Here is an 18,613-nt window from a genome sequence, read left to right on the forward strand (position 1 = left end):
GAAGGAGAAAAATTACTTATTTATAAAATTTACTGACAAAAACTAAGAAAAACTTAAAAAAAAAAAAAATTTGGTCTTTTTTTAGGAAAAAATAACCCAGGAGTGATTACATACCAACAAAAGAAAGCTCTTTTTGTGTGAATAAAATGATAAAAATGTCACATGGTTACAGTGTTGCATGACTGCGCAATTGTCATTCAAAGTGCGACAGCGCTGAAAGCTGAAAAATGGCCTGGGCAGGAAGGGGTGTACAGTGCCCAGTATTGAGGTGGTTAAAAAATATGCACAGGGTTTTGAGTTGTGTGTGTGCTCAGGTGTGGGCCTAGGCCTGTCCTCTGACATTCATCTACGAGCAGTGCATACAGGAGCTTCTCTGGCTACAATGGAGAGGTAAGGAAGAACAGGCCACTCAGTATTCCTTCAGATAATCACACTGCCTCTTCCCTTCCCCTCTACAGCCATAGAACAGCCCACTTCCATAACAATCTATTACACTGTGCCCATAGGACCTTCCCAACCGCCATTCCCCTACAACCATAGAAACACCTCACTTCTAGAACACTTTACTACAATGTATACACAGAACGTTCCCAACCGCCATTCGCACATCAGTCTACTCTCGTCCTATCACCGCTCCCCTTTCATCTGAAATGCTGCCGGGCTATGGCAATGAGCAGCGCTCTCCTATTGGTTATTCGCAACCCCGGCCGCTAATTGGGACGGAGAGGAGAGGTGGGCGGAGTTGGGTTCCCCGGGAAGTGTATGGTTGCCATGCCGCCCTGTACTTCCTGTATAGACTGTCTTGCCGTTACAGGGATCCGGATGGGGGTCGGGCGGGCGGCTGACAGTGCAGAGTGCAGGTGGGTGATGTACAGAGGCGCTCCTCATACCATTGAAGGGTGTGCGGTGTTGTAGATGTATGGAGGAAAGCCGCAGGTTGTCTGTTCTGTCATCTCTGTGAGGATGTGTGTCAGGGCGGACAGCCCCCTCTCTGCTGATCACCCCATGATGGCTGACTATGGCACTGCTGGGACTTTTAGTTCCTCAACAACTGGGGAGGAAGGGGGGTCATCCGGCTTAACCGCTTCAGCCCCGGAAGATTTGGCTGCTCAATGACCAGGCCATTTTTTTGCAATTCAGCATTGCGTTGGTTTAACTGACAATTGCGCGGTCGTGCAACGTTGTACCCAAACTAAATTAATGTCCTTTTTTCCCCACAAATAGAGATTTCTTTTGGTGGTATTTTCTGCGTTTTTTATTTGTTGCACTATAAACAAAAAAAGACCATTTTTAACACAATATTTTGTACTTTTTGCTATAATAAATATCCCCATTTTTTTTTTTAAAAAACAATTTTTTTTCCCAGTTTAGGCCGATACGTATTCTTCTACATATTTTTGGTAATAATAATCGCAATAAGCGTATATTGATTGGTTTGCGCAGAAGTTATAGTGTCTACAAAATAGGGGATAGATTTATGGCATTTTTATTATTATTTTTTTTTATTAGTAATGGCGGCGATCTGCTGTTTTTTTTTTTTTTTTTTTTTTTTGTGACTGCGACATTATGGTGGAAACATTGGACACTTTTGACACATTTTTGGGACGACTGACAATTATACAGCGATCAGTGCTATAAAAATGCACTGATTACTGTATAAATGTCACTGGTAGGGAAGGGGTTAACACTAGGGGGCGATCAAGGGGTTAACTGTGTTCCCTGACTGTGTGTTCTAACTGTAGGGGGAGGGGACTGACTATAGGAAATGACAGATCGTTGTTCTTAGCTATTAGGAACTCCCAATCTCTCTCTCCTCACAGAACAGGGGTTTGTGTGTTTACATACACGTCCCTGTTCTGCCTCTCGTGCCCGCAATCGCACATGGCCGACGGTCATCGCAACCATCGGCTATGAGCATCGGCACCCCTGCAGCGCATGCCTGCTATTCGCGCTTAAAGGAGCCGATGTATAGCTACGACGGCTCGCGGGATCGTTCTGACCTGGCGCAGTATAATGACAGCGGCTGGTCGGCAAGCGGTTAAAGTAGATGTAAACAAATCACTGCCACCTCATAGAAGCTTCAACCTCTTCATCAGACTAAAGGCAAAGCTTCTTTTTTTAATTTTGGATAGAGTAATGGAGGTTTATAACCCCCAGTGGTTTCATTATTGTCATCTGTGTCCCTATGTGAGAGATTTCTATTCATTTCCTGTCCCAAAGCCAAAACAGGAATTTAAATTCAATCCAAGGCTGTCACCAGAACTAGTGTCCCCATTGGAAGATTTCTCCTCTATTCCTGTTCTGGTGACAACCCAAAATTTGTGATTTTCTTTCATTTTTAGTGATAATGGTAAACAGGACACATAGGGGGAATCTCTCTAATGAGGGCACTGACAGCAATAAAAGTGGCGGGTGCTTTATTATCCCTCCACTCTATCCACAACTAAAAAATAAAGTTTTAGATGTCTATTAAATAGTGCGGTGCTCTTTAGTAAATGATTGGTTTCAATACTCTATGTTTACATGCACACACCGGCCACTTTATTAGGTACACCTTGCTAGTACCGGGTTGGACCCTCTTTTGCCTTCCGAACTGCCTTCATTCTTCGGGGCATAGATTCAACAAGGTGTTGGAAACATTCCTCAGAGATTTTGGTCCATAGTGGCATTAAGGCATCACTCAGTTGCAGATTTGTCAGTTGCACATCCATATTGCAAATCTCCCATTCCACCACATCCCAAAGGTGCTCTATTGGATTGAGATCTGGTGACTGTGGAGGCCATTGGAGTGCAGTGACTTCATTGTCATGTTCAAGAAACCAGTGATGAGATGATTTGAGCTTTGTGAATTGTAGCCTCGGTTTCCTGTTCCTAGCTCACAGGAGTGGCACCTGGTGCGGTCTTCTGCTGCTGCAGCCCATCTGCTTCAAGGTTTGATGTGTTGCGTATTCAGAGATGGTATTCTGCATACCTTGGTTGTAACGAGGGGTTATTTGAGTAAGACTCGGTTCACACCGGATGCCGAAGCAGTTTACAGCGGGGGTCTTGTGCGTCCTGGTTCACCGTTTTCAGGTTCGATTTTTGGGCTGAATTCGGACCTGAAATGGACCAAAAGACCCACAGGACTCCTGTGCAAATTCGCACCAGAACCGCATCGGAGATATGTGAACCGGCTCTATAGAGAGCTGGTCACATTCTCCTGCTATTGCAGATTTGATGTGGAGATCCATTTCATAATAGTGGGAACCCGGCCTTACTGTTGCCTGTCTGTCATCTCAATCCAGTCTGCCCATTCTCCTCTGACCCCAGCAAGGCATTTTCCTCCACACAACTGCCACTCGCTGGATATTTTCTCTTTTTCTACCGTTCTTTGTAACCCACGGTGGATAGAAATCAATGATTTTCTTTGCTTAAAATAATTTTTTTTTTTTTTTTCAAATTTATTTTAATAGATTTTTACTTCAGAAGCGATAGTTTTCTATTTTAAGATACATTAATAATTTAGTTTATTCAGCATGAAATGGAGCTTAGTTATATAGCATGAGGCTGTATATTCTGCAATATTTACATTTTTGGTAAACTCATTCAATGAATCCAAGCTCTGCAAACTGAGATAACATGCACTGCATTGATGCATCCACACAATTTCACAGTAACAATGAGATAAAACAAATAGAGAAAAAATAATTTTTGGGACTTTAAATGAGGTGTAACGGGGTCGTTCAAGTCCCCTCCTCCATCCTGGTTCAATATATGTTATATAAAAAAAGAGCAAGAGGTCGGACTTTGCATGAAGCACACAGGAGCGATTGAATAAAAAACAGCTTTTAATCGGTCCAAATTATCATAAAATGTTTTTCATATTTAATTTTTATGCATTTTGCTATATATTAATATTTTTACAATTCATTAGAACCAAATATTGCACATTAATTGACGTTCCAACACAGAATTATTACATATTATACAAATACATGAAGTGATTGATGCATAATTACATACTGTACATTGTAGTTAATACCTGTACAAATTAATAACACACAGAAGTATCACTGAGGGGAGATTAAAAAATAAAAAAAATGAAATAAATGAAAAGGAACGTCCATAAAAAGTTTGAGTATATGCACATCGGTAGTTGTGTGCATTTCAAGGCCTTATAGCCTCTCATCAGGAGCAAAACCGTAGTAGTTATCTATAAATAAGAAAAGCAATGATATTTAAATGTTCTGAAGGGACCATGAGGGCAAACATGGGACATAAGAGAACCCCCCATGAACTTAATTAGCCCGCACACTTACATGTACGTCTTCGCAATGGTGGTGCGGCCATGAAAATCTCAGACCAGCCAAAAACGCCATATCCGGGAGCTGAGGGGGCGCGACATGGCGACAACAGCCAAAAACGAACAGCGCCCCAGGTGGGACAAAGTGTATGAGGTGACATAAGTCTAAACCAAATGGGGTGACCCCAATATGGGAGACCTCTGTAAAAAAAAAAAATGTGACAAAAAAGCAAAAAAAAAACCAAATGAATAAATATTAAAAAAGTGATGTGAAATTTGTGTCAGAAAATCAGAAAAAGGTAAAACAAAGTGAAAGAATGCGCCTCAAGAATAAAGAAAAAAAAAATCCAAGAGAGGAGTGAACGGGGAAGAGAAACAAATGGTAGGTGAGGAAAAATTGAATACCTGAGACAAAGTGAATGGGAGCAGAAGTGCCAAGGTGCATCATATTCCACAGAGGAAAGTAGTGTGACCATTTGTATAATATGTAATAATTCCTTGTTGGAATGTCAATTAATGTGATATATTTGGTTCTAATAAATTGTAAAAATATTGATATATAACAAAATGCATAAAAATTAAATATAAAAAAAATTTTATGATAATTTGACCCCAATTAAAAGCTGTTTTTTATCTTATCAATCTATCCAATTGCTCCCGCGTGCTTCATGCAAAGTCCTGCCTCTTGCTCTTTTTTTATATGAGCTAAAACAACGTTTAGGAATATTCATTTATCCCATTGTGTTGCAAATCTATGTACACTACAAACTGTATGATTGAATCGGTTCTGATACCGCTGTTTTACTAATCTGACAGCCTATTATTCTATATAGGAAACCTTCATTTTGTTTGCAAATATTAAAGATTCTAACTATCAGCAAGAATGAGTCCTTACATTTAAAGAGCACCTGTCATTTCAGCTCCATCATGGCAGCGCCTGTTAGCGGGCATCCACTCACCTGCTGCCACCACGTCCCTCACCTTGTTGTGTCACTGCCGCATCACCAGCTGTACCATTAAAGTGAATGGGACTGTCGGTGAGTCAACAGCGGGTCAGATATGACAGTTGCTCTTTAAAAATTATGATTTGAATCAAATCCACCCTGTTGTAAACCTTGGAGATGGTTGTGCATGAAATCCCAGCTTTTGAAATACTCAGTCCAGCCCGTCTGGCACCAACAACCACGCCAAGTCACTTAAATCCACTTTCTTTCCCATTCTGATGCTCAGTTTGAACTTCAGCAAGTCATCTTCACCACGTCTAGATGCCTAAATACATTGAGTTGCTGCCATGTGATTGGCTGATTAGCAATTTGTGTTACCAAGCAATGGAACAGGTGCAACTAATAAAGTGGCCATTGAGTGTATGTATACTCTTTTTTGGTTGTTATGACTTGAATCCACATACAAAGAGATAGCTGAGTGTATGTGTCATCTAATTTTGTGCACTTTTTTGAAAATAATTTCTTAAGGCGGAATAAACCCATCAATTTAATAGTTTAAAAAAATCAGTGTCGGGGAATGTAACTGTCACATTGGTTGTGATCTCAGCTGAAATGTCAAACCATCCAATGGCTGGTGTCATAACTGATCACATGTGCAGCACCATGGCAACTGCAGATCAAACTGAGGCCAAGATGGCAGCTTCCTTGGCTGAAAAGGACAGGAGGGTTTAGTTTCGCTTTAAAGGAGCTCTGCACTATTTAATCGATATTTTCTTCACATAGGTGCTGGCTGCTCTTCAGTTGTATATACAAGGGTTCTTCAAAAAGTTTCCACACTTTTTTTAATTAGTTTCGCAGCCATCTTCACCACGGTGTGACAATTCTTATACTAAACTGTAAGGTCATCAGGTTTGCCAGACAGACTAGTCACATGACACTAAGACACAACCAATTACTACTCCTCCTGCCCTCACCGTTTCCCACGAAAATATAAATGTTGTTTAGGCCTCATGCACACTGGATGTTTTTGGACGTTTTACAGATGCTGTTTTTGGCTTCAGATGTTTTTTTTTTTTTTCTACAGTCAATAAACTCTCCATCATGTTATCCTACGTGTCTATGCACACATAAGCTGTTATCAACTGTTTTTGGCTGGAAAAAACAAAACTAGTGGGTTCTGAGAGGCGTTTTTCAGCTGTAAAAAAAATATGCCCAAAAACTCAGATAAACGCTTTAAAAATGTTTTTGATCCATTAGAGGGGGGAAAAAATGCTGGAAAAACCGCTATTGCAAAAACGTTGAAAAACTCACTGCAAAGCTACTGGCATTTTTATAATGTTATAATAACGTCCGATGTGCATGAGGCCTTACAGGGATGAGCAGAACTGTGTTTGGACAAGTGTCTGAACCCGCAGAAGCTATCCTGCCAGGAAGCTGTCATAGCTGACATCTTCTCCTACCCCACAGCTGCATGTATACACGGAGGAATGGCTCCTTCGCCTAGGATTGGCTGTCACCTTAAGGCTTGGTTCACACGGGGGCGACCTGTCGGGCAATTTAGCCACCTGACACAAATCGCGCTTCATTCAATGCAATGGAACCGTTCTAATCGGAGCGACTCAGAAAAGAGTTCCTGTCCTGTACTACTTGGGGGGCAACCGGAGCGGCTTGCATTGACTTCTATTAAAGAGGTCGTCTGCAAGTCACGCTGTGCAGGGCGGCTTCAGAGTCAGGCGACTTTTGAAGCTGCCCCAGTGTGAACCAAGACTTGCAGTTTCTAGGCGGAATAGCTCAGGTGGGTTTGGACTCGTTTCTGAATACACCTAAACTCATCCGTAACTATTTACTGTCCCCCCCCCCCCCCGAATAAAAACCGTTATCTAGGTGGGACACACCTGGTTATGTGCATAGATAATTGTTTTTAACCTGCTGACCACCCTCTTAGGGCCGGTTCACACTGGTGCGATGTCAGAAATCAGATGTGATTCGCACCGCACTGCAGTGAAAATCACATGCAATCTCTGTGCAATGCGATTCCAGCCATAAAGATCGTATGGCTGAATTCACATCAAACTCACACAGGGCCCCCTTTTTTTTTTTTTTTTTTTTTTTTTTTTGTCCGCAGCAGAATTGGATCACCCATGCGATCCGATTCCTGTCCGAGTTTGCAGATCGCACTGCGATATGCGAACTGATTTGGAGGTGTCATTAACTGTTACCTGACACTCCCAGCAGTTCGCATAGGGCAGTGTGAACTACCGCCGGGAAACATGCGATGCGGGAACCCACAGTGGATTCGCAGGGTTCCTGCATCACAGCAGTGTGAACCAGCCCTTAAACTGTTTTTTTTTTATGTGGATGTGCATAGCTGGATCTTGGTCCGCAGCTCATTAAAAGCAGTTTTACCTCCAAACTAAACAACACAACAGTACAGTCACTTAGGGCACTTCACAGCCATGGCAAAAGTTAAATGGCATGTTGCATTCAGCAGGCAGGTCCACTGCTGTATGTGACCTGTTCAAATGAATAGGGCCACAGTCCAACTACCCTGCAACCATGTGCAGCAAGGTGCTTCAATATTTTGAGGGTTAAAATAGGTGAGGAGGCAACATATCACCCCCTAACTGCCTGTCAAACACCCTTTAAAAAGCAATCCACTGCGGATAGACACACATGTGAATGAGCCCCATGATTATGTTCCAAAGATTTTAGCAAGTACACACAATCACAAAATCAGACAAAATATGGCTTTGGAATCGATCGTATGATAATCTGACATACGAGAATTTCCGTAAATTGAATAACCTCTTCGTTTCTGATATGAGACTAGCATGCAAAAAAGAAAACAGATGATCATTCATCCGATATTCGTGTGTGTGTGTGGTGTGTGAGGCTAAGAGGTTGGCAATCTGCAAGATAGATTAGGGACTGGCCAGAGAGGGATCACTTTGACACAGTTGGCTAGATTGAACATGTACGAATTCTCATTTTATAAGGAAATATGTGTAAGGGTTAATAAATCATTACACCTTTTTGATGGAGCAATAAGTTATTCTCAATGTGCTGTTTACATCTACTTCAACATACTTTTTTTTTTTTTCTACATATGATGCCCAGCGTATACAAGAAACCATGAAACATATGAAGCAATAGATAACAGTGTACAGGGGGTTCTGAGTCTAATAAAACTGTTGCCTTTGAATGTAATGTAAATACAATAAATGTAAACTGACTTTAAACTTGCCACACTTAGGAGCTGCTGATCATTCAGAAGAAAGATGGCCGATCGAGATCCTAGTAACAAGGAGTTAAGCTTGATGGATAAGCAAATCACCAGGTAAGCTGTGTGACTGTATCATTTGGCTATGAATAATAAAATCACAACAGCAAAAAACACTTTGCAATGCAGTGATTTTCTTTATCGTACATCATGGGACACAGAGCCTTAAGTAATAACTTAATGGGTATATAGGCACCTTCAGGTGATGGACATTTGGTATACCCAATCCAGGAGGTTCACTCCCTATATAGCCCCTCCTCCTTCCAGGAGCACATCAGTTTTTTTCACCTGTGTCTAAGGTGTTGGTCACAAGTGAAGATGTGCTCTGAGGAGCTCCAGGAGGGATCTATGCTGGATTTAAATAGCCTCCATAGACCAGTATCCATCCAAAGTGCCACTGAGGCCAAAGTGGATAGTACCTGGCCCTCGTATCCGAAGCACGAGGTTTTGCCTGTAACTCCTCTCATTGTAGGGCTGGACCCCGGGACCCAGGACTTTGGTCATGCTACATTACCTAAAGCTTTCCTGGTGGAGTGCTTTTTACAGGTCCAAGGGAGTGGAACCCTGATATAAAGGGACCCGGTCCTTGAAGGTTTGCTAAACTCAGCCCGCCATGATGGGTGAAGGTTGGATTGTCTGTTAATTCAGCAAATCCTGCAGTGTGGATAAGGTAAGGGAAAAAACTTAGGAACTGAAAAGTCCACCTATGCTTTCTTCTTTAAGGGAAAAAATGTTGTCATGCCTTATTTCTCCACTAGAGGGAGTCTATGCACATACCTTAATCTGTTTCCTCTGTAAAGCTCAATGTCAGTCTGTGTGTGGCCGCAGCAGCTTGCGTAGGGGTTTTTTTCTCAGGTAAGAGATCTGCCAAAATGCTTTTTTTCTCCCCCATGAAGGGACAGAGGGTTAGGGAAACACAAGTGGTGTACCCCCTTGTAATACACACACCCCCCCCTTGCTGCGGGGGGTGCGGAGGTCCTGGATTTTGTTCCATGTGTTGTTCCTATGCTGGCTGGTGTCAGGGGCTCTGCCTTCCCCCAACCTCCGTGTTGAGTCTGCAGACCCGAAAGCCGCTCGCGTGTGAGCGCAGGGGGGGGGGCCTAGGCGCATCGCCGTGCAACGTCCATGAAGCAGGCAAGCAGGAAATAAAAATACAGCTGGAGCAGTCTTTCCTCGGCTGACGAGGAGGAGCAAACAGGCTTCACATGGGACACAGGAGCTGTGGGGAACGGAAGGGTGGCAAGTGGCATTCCTGATACAGGAAGACTTTTTTCCCAGCACTAGGCTGTTCTGAATAACGGCATCATTCTGTCATGACTATTTTCAGCAAGTAGTGCAATTTAATAGTACCTCTGCTTTTGGGCTTAGGACTATGAGTAGCAAAAAAGACACCACAACAAAAAAAAAAAAAACTAAAGGTTTTCACCCAGCAGCCTTTGTATGCATTTCTTGTGCATGCATTTCTAGAACAGCTTATTTACGCTGAATGGGATCACCCGGAGAAGCATTTTCTTCCGCCAAAAGAGTTTTTTTCAGTTTCAGTTCTCTATCCCATGGAGGAGAAATTCATCAAAGGATGGAAGCTACCAGCAGTTGATGCTGTGATTTCCAGTGTGAATAAAAGTCTAACTTGTTTAGTAGACAATGCACAAATGCTTAAGGATCCAACAGATAAAAGGTTGGAATTCCTGTTAAAATCCGCTTTTTCCTTGGCAGGTGCATATCTGCATGTTCCTATATTTCCTGCTCACCAAAGGTTTCTGCGGTTCGAGGTAGAACAACAGCATTTCCAGTTTGTAGCCCTGCCCTTCAGGCTAGCTACAGCACCCCGGGTGTTTACAAAAGTCCTGGCCCCACTCTAGCCAGGTTAAGGGCACAGGGCATAACAGTCGTGGCGTACTTAGACGATCTATTGCTAATAGACTAGTCAGTGGCTTGTTTGGAGAAAAGCGTACATATTGCAACCAGTTACCTGGAAAGTTTGGGTTGGATTCTCAACCTAGAGAAATCTTCCTTAATACCGCTAAAAAGGCCGAAGTACTTGGGTCTGATCATAGACACAGCCCAGGAAAAGGTGTTCTTGCCTCAGGCAAAGATCAACTCCATAAGAGAGCTGGTGCGGATGGTCAGGTCAAAAGGCGATCCTTCCATTCGCCTTTTCATGAGGTTGCTAGGAAAGATGATGGCTTCATTTGAAGCGGTTCCCTATGCCCAGTTCCATTCAAGACTGTTGTAAAACAGTATCCTGTCTACTTGGAACAAAACAATTCAGGCTTTAGACTTGCCAATGCGGCTGTCCCCAAAAGTGTCCCAAAGCCTCAGTTGGTGGTTAGTAACCCAGAATCTGCTGAAAGGAAAATCCTTCAGACCAGTTATCTGGAAAGTTGTAACGACAGATGCCAGCCTTTCAGGATGGGGAGCAGTACTAGAGAAGACAACTGTACAAGGACAGTGGTCAAGAGCCGAAAGAACCTTGCCCATCAATATCCTAGAGATTTGGGCAGCGTGTCTGGCTCTGAAGGCCTGGATTTTCAGGTTACGGGATTATCTTGTCAGGATCCAATCCGACAATGCCACAGCTGTGGCCTATATCAATCACCAAGGGGGCACCAAGAGTCTCTCAGCGCAGAGAGAGGTGAACCATATTCTAACTTGGGCAGAAAGGAATGTTCCGTGCCTTTCGGCAGTCTTCATTCCGGGAGTAGAGAATTGGCAGGCTGACTACTTGAGTCGCCAGCAGTTATTCCAGGGGGAATGTTCTCTTCACCCGGACATATTTTTTGGACTATTTGCCAAAGATGGGGGACTCTGGACGTAGATCTTCTAGCGTCCAGGTTCAACATGAAGTTAGTCAACTTTGTGGCCAGAACAAGGGATCCGCTCATAAGCGGAATGGATGCGTTGGTGACCCCGTGAGATCAGTTCTCACTCATCTATGCATTTCCCCCTATTCAGTTGCTGCCTTAACTTCTTTGCAGGATCAAGCTGGAAAGAAAGCCGATAATTCTGGTAGCACCAGCATGGCCTAGAAGGTCGTGGTATGCAGAAATCATAAAGATGGCAGTGGAGGGTCCATGATCCCTCCCACTACAACCAGATCTGCTCTCACAGGGACCGATATTCCATCCTACCTTACAATCTCTAAATTTAACGGCTTGGCTATTGAAACCCACATTCTGAAGAAACGTGGACTTTCCAGGTCAGTTATCTCTACCCTGATTAATGCAAGGAAGCCAGCTTCCAGAACTATATATTATAGGGATTGGAGGGCTTATGTTTCCTGGTGTGATTCCAAGGGTTGGCACCCTGGGAGATATATCATAGGCAGAATTCTTGCCTTTCTACAATTAGGGGTAGAGATTAAATTGGCCTTGAGTACTATTAAAGGCCAAGTCTCAGCTTTATCGGTCTAATTTCAAAGACCCCTTGCTACACATTCTTTAGTCTGGGGTTTTATGCAAGGGGTGATGCGGCTTAATCCGCCGGTCAAACCTCCCTTGAACCCTTGGGACTTGAACTTAGTTTTGTCTGTATTACAAAAACAGCCATTTGAACCGATACAACATATTCCCTTAGTCAGTCTGAGAAGGAAGTTGGTATTTTTGGTTGCTATATCCTCAGCAAGAAGGGTTTGGGAATTGGCTGCTCTTTCTTGTAAAGAGCCATATTTGATTATTCATGAGGACAGAGTGGTGTTACGCCCTCGTCCAGACTTTTTGCCAAAAGTGATTTCAGGTTTTCACCTGAACCAAGATATTGTCCTGCCATCATCATTTTTTCCAAAACCATGTTCCAGGGAAGAAAAGTCACTACATTGTCTTGATGTGGAGAGAGCAGTGAAAATCTATTTAAAGACAACTGCTCAGATTCGTAAGACTGATGTCTTATTTATTCTGCCAGAGGGTCCTAAAAAAGGACAGGCAGCATTGAAAATCCACTGTCGCTAAGTGAATTCGGCAAGGTATAATTCAAACTTATAATTTAAGGGGTAAGGTTCCCCCTTTTCAAGTTAAGGCACACTCTACCAGGGCGGTTAGTGCTTCTTGGGCAGTGCGTCATCAGGCCTCCATGGCTCAGATCTGCAAGTCTGCAACTTGGTCTTCAGTGCATACATTCACCAAGTGGATGTAAGGAGGTATGAGGATATCACCTTTGGGCGCAGTGTACTGCAGGCAGCAGTATATGTCCTCAAGTCTGGGGGTACCCTCCGGGTTGTCTCCCTCCCCTCAAGTAGCATTGCTATGGGACGTCCCAATAAGTTATTACTTAAGGCTCTGTGTCCCATGATGTACGATAAAGAAAATAAGATTTTTATAACCGCTTACCTGTAAAATCCTTTTCTTGGAGTAAATCATGGGACACAGAGGTCCCTCCACTCTTTTTGGGGTTTAAGTATATTGCTTTGCTACAAAAACTGATGTGCTCCTGGAAGGAGGAGGGGTTATATAGGGAGTGAAATTCCTCTATTGGGTATACTAGTGTCCATCACCTGAAGGTGCCTATATACCCATTAAGTTATTACTTAAAGCTCTGTGTCCCATGATGTACTCCAAGAAAAGGATTTTGCATGTAAGCTGTTTGAAAAAAAAAAAAAAAAAAGGATTTTTTTATGTGACACATCTTTCTCCATCCAGTTTACAAAAAATTAGTGCAAATTACAGTAACAAATGGCAAACAATCAGCTAGTGGAAACATTTTTACAGGATATGATTTCTGACTGGCTTCTACGGTGGGCTTTGCATGAATTGGTGCTTTTAGGATTGGACTTGAATTTAGATTTGAACGGTGCTACATTTGAAATATTGGCTGAACGCATTCTAATGCATGAGAAACAACCTTTCCTATGCATATGTAGGGATCCAAGAATAGAGCCAGGGTGTTTGGGGATGATGTAACTCCAGCGGGCATGTGTAGGAGGTACGATATCATTGGTCACAGAAGATTGTCCCGGGATTTGGTGACTGTGGAACTGTCACTGCTGGAGGAGGGCACTGTATCAGGGTATGTTATGGCAAGAGCCCTTCCAGCAGAATTTAGTTCCACTTTAAGCGCTCAAATACATCAGATTATTGGGGCTGTGCTGTCAGCTGTTTCCAGGCCACATTTCCAATGGTATCAGTTCAGTGTTACTGTGGTGTGCTCAGAAACGAAGTACTGCACGAGTACCTTTATTCAGTGCACTGCATTACAGTGCTGCTGCGATGACTAAGAATTATATAAATTAAATAAAATTTTAAAAAAGTAAACAGCGGGATGCATCGGGATTGGCACTGTATCTCCCATCTCACATCAGCGACTGTGATCCATGCAGCTGGTTGGTAGAGCTGCATGATTCTGGCTAAAATGAGAATCACAATTTTTTTTTTTTTTGCTTAGAATAAAGATCACAATTCTTGCGGCGTAACATCATCTTTCACATTTATACAAAAAAATTGGGCTAACCTTACTGTTTAGTTTTTTTAAAATTCATTGAAGTGTATTTTTTCCCAAAAAATTGCGTTTGAAAGACCGCTGTGCAAATACAGTGTGACATAAAATATTGCAACAATCACCATTTTATTCCCTAGGGTCTCTGCTAAAACATATATATCAGGGATATGCAATTAGCGGACCTCCAGCTGTTGCAAAACTACAAGTCCCATCATGCCTCTGCCTATGGGTGTCATGCTTGTGGCTGTCAGAGTCTTGCTATGCCTCATGGGATTTGTAGTTCTGCAACAGCTGGAGGTCCGCTAATTGCATATCCCTGATATATATAATGTTTGGGTTCCAACTAATTTTCTAGCAAACAAAATACTGATTTTAACTTTGTAAGAAATCCGTGTCAGAAAAAGGTTTAGTCTTTTAAGTGGTTAAACTGACCTCATTTACAGACCGAAGTTCATCCCTTTTTGATCTAAGAACGAAAAGTTACAATGTTTTTATAGTTATTTGCCAGTGCAGACAATGTTGTGAAAAACTTGGCAGGCTGCCTGTTCTTTTTCTTTTAACAGCTGAGTGAGCAGAGAACTTTCTACACTTGTTACATGAATGAATCGAGAAATTCTGCATAGAGATTGTGAAGGGGGTTGAATCGAGATCACAATTTTTTAACAATTAATCGTGCAGCTTAACTGGCTGGTGTGATCAAACTTCATTCATCACGTTCCATGGAATATTCAAAATTTTGCTCCCTGTTGTGGAGGAACTTCATACTGGTCATACATTCCCTAAATTTACTGATATCATCTTGGGATATGAAAGTTTTAAAATACTGGATAATAATCCAAAAATATCAGCTAAACTATAACATGGAACTCCAGTCAAAACTTATTTTTTTTTATGTTGGATAATTCAGGAAAAGTGTACAACCTCCTCCAGGTTTTTATTGCTAACTTTATTCGTATTGAACAGATTCCTCTTTATTTACAATCTTGCAGGTTCCCTCCACTGGGAAATTGAAGGAAAGGTAATTTTTCCAAAAACCGACAGCAGTAAAAACCTAGCAGAGGTTCTAACCCTTCCCAGCGCCCTAGGACTTTTGTTGTCAAAGTTAAGCTTAGCTCTCCCTCTCCAACCCCCTTAGCCAACCTACTAGTCCATGAGGTAACCCATCACAATAGAATACCAATAGTAAAGCTTGGTGAATTGTAGTCATGTGGCCAGGGATATCCACAAATTTGTATGTAACTTCAACAACCCATAGTTCTACTCCGTGTTTGGTGTGCCGTTTTCACGAAAGGCAATCTCTGTTCATATATCTTTTCATCACGTGCTTAGTTTGAATTGCCTATGTTTGACAAGCCTATTGGTGAAGCCCTGACTGGGAGTGTAACGTATATAGGAACTGGTAAGCTACATTCGCTATGGATGCTGTTACCTATGTCTTTTAATGCTGTTGACATAGCACTTGGGGTGCTTATTTTAGTGTGAGTTTACCCACTGAGGAGCTTTTTAATATAATAGTACTATACAGAGAGCACTATTCCTGGTCCCATTTTATTTTACATGCATACCTACCTGAGGTGGAGTAAAGTTGGCCACAGATGCCTAAATAGCCCATGGTAGGGCAATAAGTGCATTGAGACCTTGATTCATATTGAGGTCAAATAAGGAAGGTGGAGTAAAGCTGGTGGAGAGTCAGATGAGAACAGGGGTTTTATCCCCTACGGCCCGAGAAAGCTAAAAGCCCATGGTGAGGGAACAAGTGCATTGAGATCTTGACTCATACTAAGGTCACATAAAGAAGGCATTGGATGCATATGGGGTGGATGCGTGTATCACCTGGAGTTTGGAGGAACTGTAGAGATTACTATTACAGCACATTGGTGGTGGATTTTTGTGGACGCTTAAAAAGAGATTGTAGATGGGTTTTTGTTTTTTTGATTATAATTATTTTATGTTAATTTATGTGATTGTGCTGCATTTTTTATATATATTACAACTTTTTTGTTTTTTACCAGCCTGTTAGACATCAATTTGAACGCATTCCTCCATTCAATCAATTTGCACTGTAATCACATTTCTGCGATTGAAGGCCTTGCTCACCTGCACAATTTACAGCATTTGGACCTGTCATCCAACCTAATAAGCCAGATTGAAGGACTTGATTCTCTGATACAACTTCAAAGCCTGAACTTGTCCTGCAACAAACTCACTAGAATAGAAGGTGTGTGATTTTTCTTTTTTTAATGTAAATTGTATTGTATTCTGTCTACATGATGCATGTAACATTTGGCCATAACCCAGGCTTTTATTATTAGCACTAGAAACTTAGAGAAGAGCTTTGAGGGAAAGAGCAGATAGCCAATGTTAGCTGGTATTTTGTTCACTACAAAAAAAAAATGAAAGGTGCGCACACTTAGTGCATTACCAATGACAATTTTAATGAATGATAAAATCCATAAAAAGTGGGTACTCACAAAAGACGACTCCTATATGAGCCATAAAAATCACAGTGTATGGACATGTGCAGGACCATATCACGGGGTATGGCTGACGTGTTCTGAGGGCGCACCCCCTTCCTCAGAGCTAGGCCTATCTCTGAGAAAGGGGGTGTGCTCCCGAAAAGTGTCAGCTATACCCCGTGATATGGTCCTGCACATGTCCATACACTGTGATTTTTATGGCTCATATAGGAGTCGTCTTTTGTGAGTACCCACTTTTTATGGATTTTATCATTCAATGTCCCTGTTGCCCATCACTTTAGAACACCCCATTAGCGCTGGAAGTGACTGTGTTTGTTTTTTTTCGTGGTATTTTGTTCACATAACATCCCTTTTACTTTCAGCTTCCAGTATGAGTGATCCTTATAAGATAGAGGCTACTTGGGGGGGGGGGAATTATGTGGTACACCAGAGCAGCCAATTGAACTTATTGCCTTTTAAGGATCCTACAGTTTTAAGCTGGCTGGTTGCTATGAGTTGTGGCAGTTTTCACACTATTTTACACACCTAATAAATTTTAATACATTTTTAATTAAGTGTTCTTGCATAGCAAGACCACTTACTGTTATCTCACATATATATTATTCTTATTATTATAGCCAAATTTACCACCCTAACTCCTCCCACAGTTTTTACACTACATAGACAAGTAATATACCGAAACGTGCGGATTGTTCCCGAATGGTGTGCTATTACTTTGTGGAACGTTTTGCCGAATGGTTCACGAAATATCGTCGTTTTTGCGGCGAAATTGGTCCCATAGGAATGAATGGGGAAACTAGAGTGGGAGATGACAAAAGCTGAAAAATCAGAACATGATTTCTAAACTGCCGCCACTCCCTCATTTTCAAGCCCACCTACACAAATCTTATATCAAAACGTTCAGCTATCCCTGCTGCCACTAAACATGTCCACGGCTAAGCCATAGTCCTGATAGTTTTCACAATATGACCATTTGTTTGCAACTCACGCCGTCCATTGACATTCATTGAAACTACACTCTAGCCCCCTCCAAATTTGAAGGGCAATTTCTAAACTGCGACTGTGCCTTCATTTTTAATATTTCAGAGACATACTATACATCAAAATCTAGGTCTGGGTCTTGTGATTCTCACAATATAAAGATCTTTGCTGTAGGATGTATAGTTTTTAAAATACGGCCATTTGTTTAGAGGTCATTTCAGGAAATTTTAGCCATTAATCAGAGTGTACTGTTAGTGTTTGTTTTGTTGCCATGGTTACCAAAGCTTCTGTTATACACAGGGGGGGAAGGTGGCTGGAGCATCTCAGCTGATTACAGAGCCCGGGGGAGGGGACAGACACACCATGTACTGATTTATAATAGAGGAATATGATGGGGCAGTTTTGATGAAGCAGTATTTGGGAAGCATAAACAGGGCATGAGCGTTGCTAGGAAACAGTGGTTGTAAACACAAGATGCTGAGACACCCCAAATGCATGTGACTTCATCTGCTAGACTTGATAATGCTTGTAGACTCCTCCCACAGTTTTCACACTACAGAGACAAATAATATACCGAAACGAGCGGATTGTTCCCGATTGGTGTGTTATTACTTTGTGGAATGTTTTGCCGAATGGTCCACGAAATGACGTTTTTGCGGCGAAATTGGTCCCATAGGAATGAATGGCGAAATGTTCAAAACTAGAGTGGGAAGTGACAAAAGCTGACAACCCCATGATCAGCCAAAACATTATGACCGCCCCATGTAAAAAAAAAAATAATTTTTGAAAAAAAAAAATAATTTTTGAAAAAAGTAAAAAAATAATTTTTGAAAAAAAAAACATTTTTGAAAAAAAAAAAATTATTTTTGAAAAAAAAATTATTTTTGAGAAAAAAAAATTATTTTTGAAAAAAAAAAATTATTTTTGAAAAAAAAAATATTTTTGAAAAAAAAATTACTTTTAAAAAAAAATATATTTGAAAAAAAATAATAATTTCGAAAAAAAAATTATTTTTGAAATAAAAAAATTACCTTTGAAAAAAAAAATTACTTTTGAAAAAAAAAATCATTTTTGAAGAAAAAAAAATCATTTTTGATTAAAAAAAATTCATTTTTGAAAAAAAAAATTACTTTTGAAAAAAATGTTCAGCTCTTTCAGCGAATGATGGAACTTTTTTACTACTATTTATACTTTTTAAAATATTAAGCTTTTTAACACT

At 41.3% G+C, this 18,613-nt stretch overlaps 1 protein-coding gene across 3 annotated transcripts in view; it reads left to right on the forward strand.

The window, feature by feature from the left end:
* The first annotated feature begins 727 nt into the window (after positions 1–727).
* The window catches only part of LRRCC1 (leucine rich repeat and coiled-coil centrosomal protein 1), a 104,740-nt gene continuing 86,854 nt past the window's right edge, over positions 728–18,613 (forward strand). For all 3 annotated transcript variants that reach the window (XR_012244544.1, XM_073631895.1, XM_073631896.1), the window contains exons 1-3: positions 728–860; positions 8,480–8,563; positions 15,949–16,154. Coding sequence is in view for 2 of the 3 variants with exons in the window: in XM_073631895.1 (XP_073487996.1) it covers positions 8,505–8,563; positions 15,949–16,154 (265 nt within the window). In the remaining variant the exon portion in view is untranslated. The remainder of the gene's footprint in view (positions 861–8,479; positions 8,564–15,948; positions 16,155–18,613) is intronic.

This window comes from Aquarana catesbeiana, linkage group LG05, assembly GCF_042186555.1.
Source record: "Aquarana catesbeiana isolate 2022-GZ linkage group LG05, ASM4218655v1, whole genome shotgun sequence".
NCBI classification, from domain to species: domain Eukaryota; kingdom Metazoa; phylum Chordata; class Amphibia; order Anura; family Ranidae; genus Aquarana; species Aquarana catesbeiana.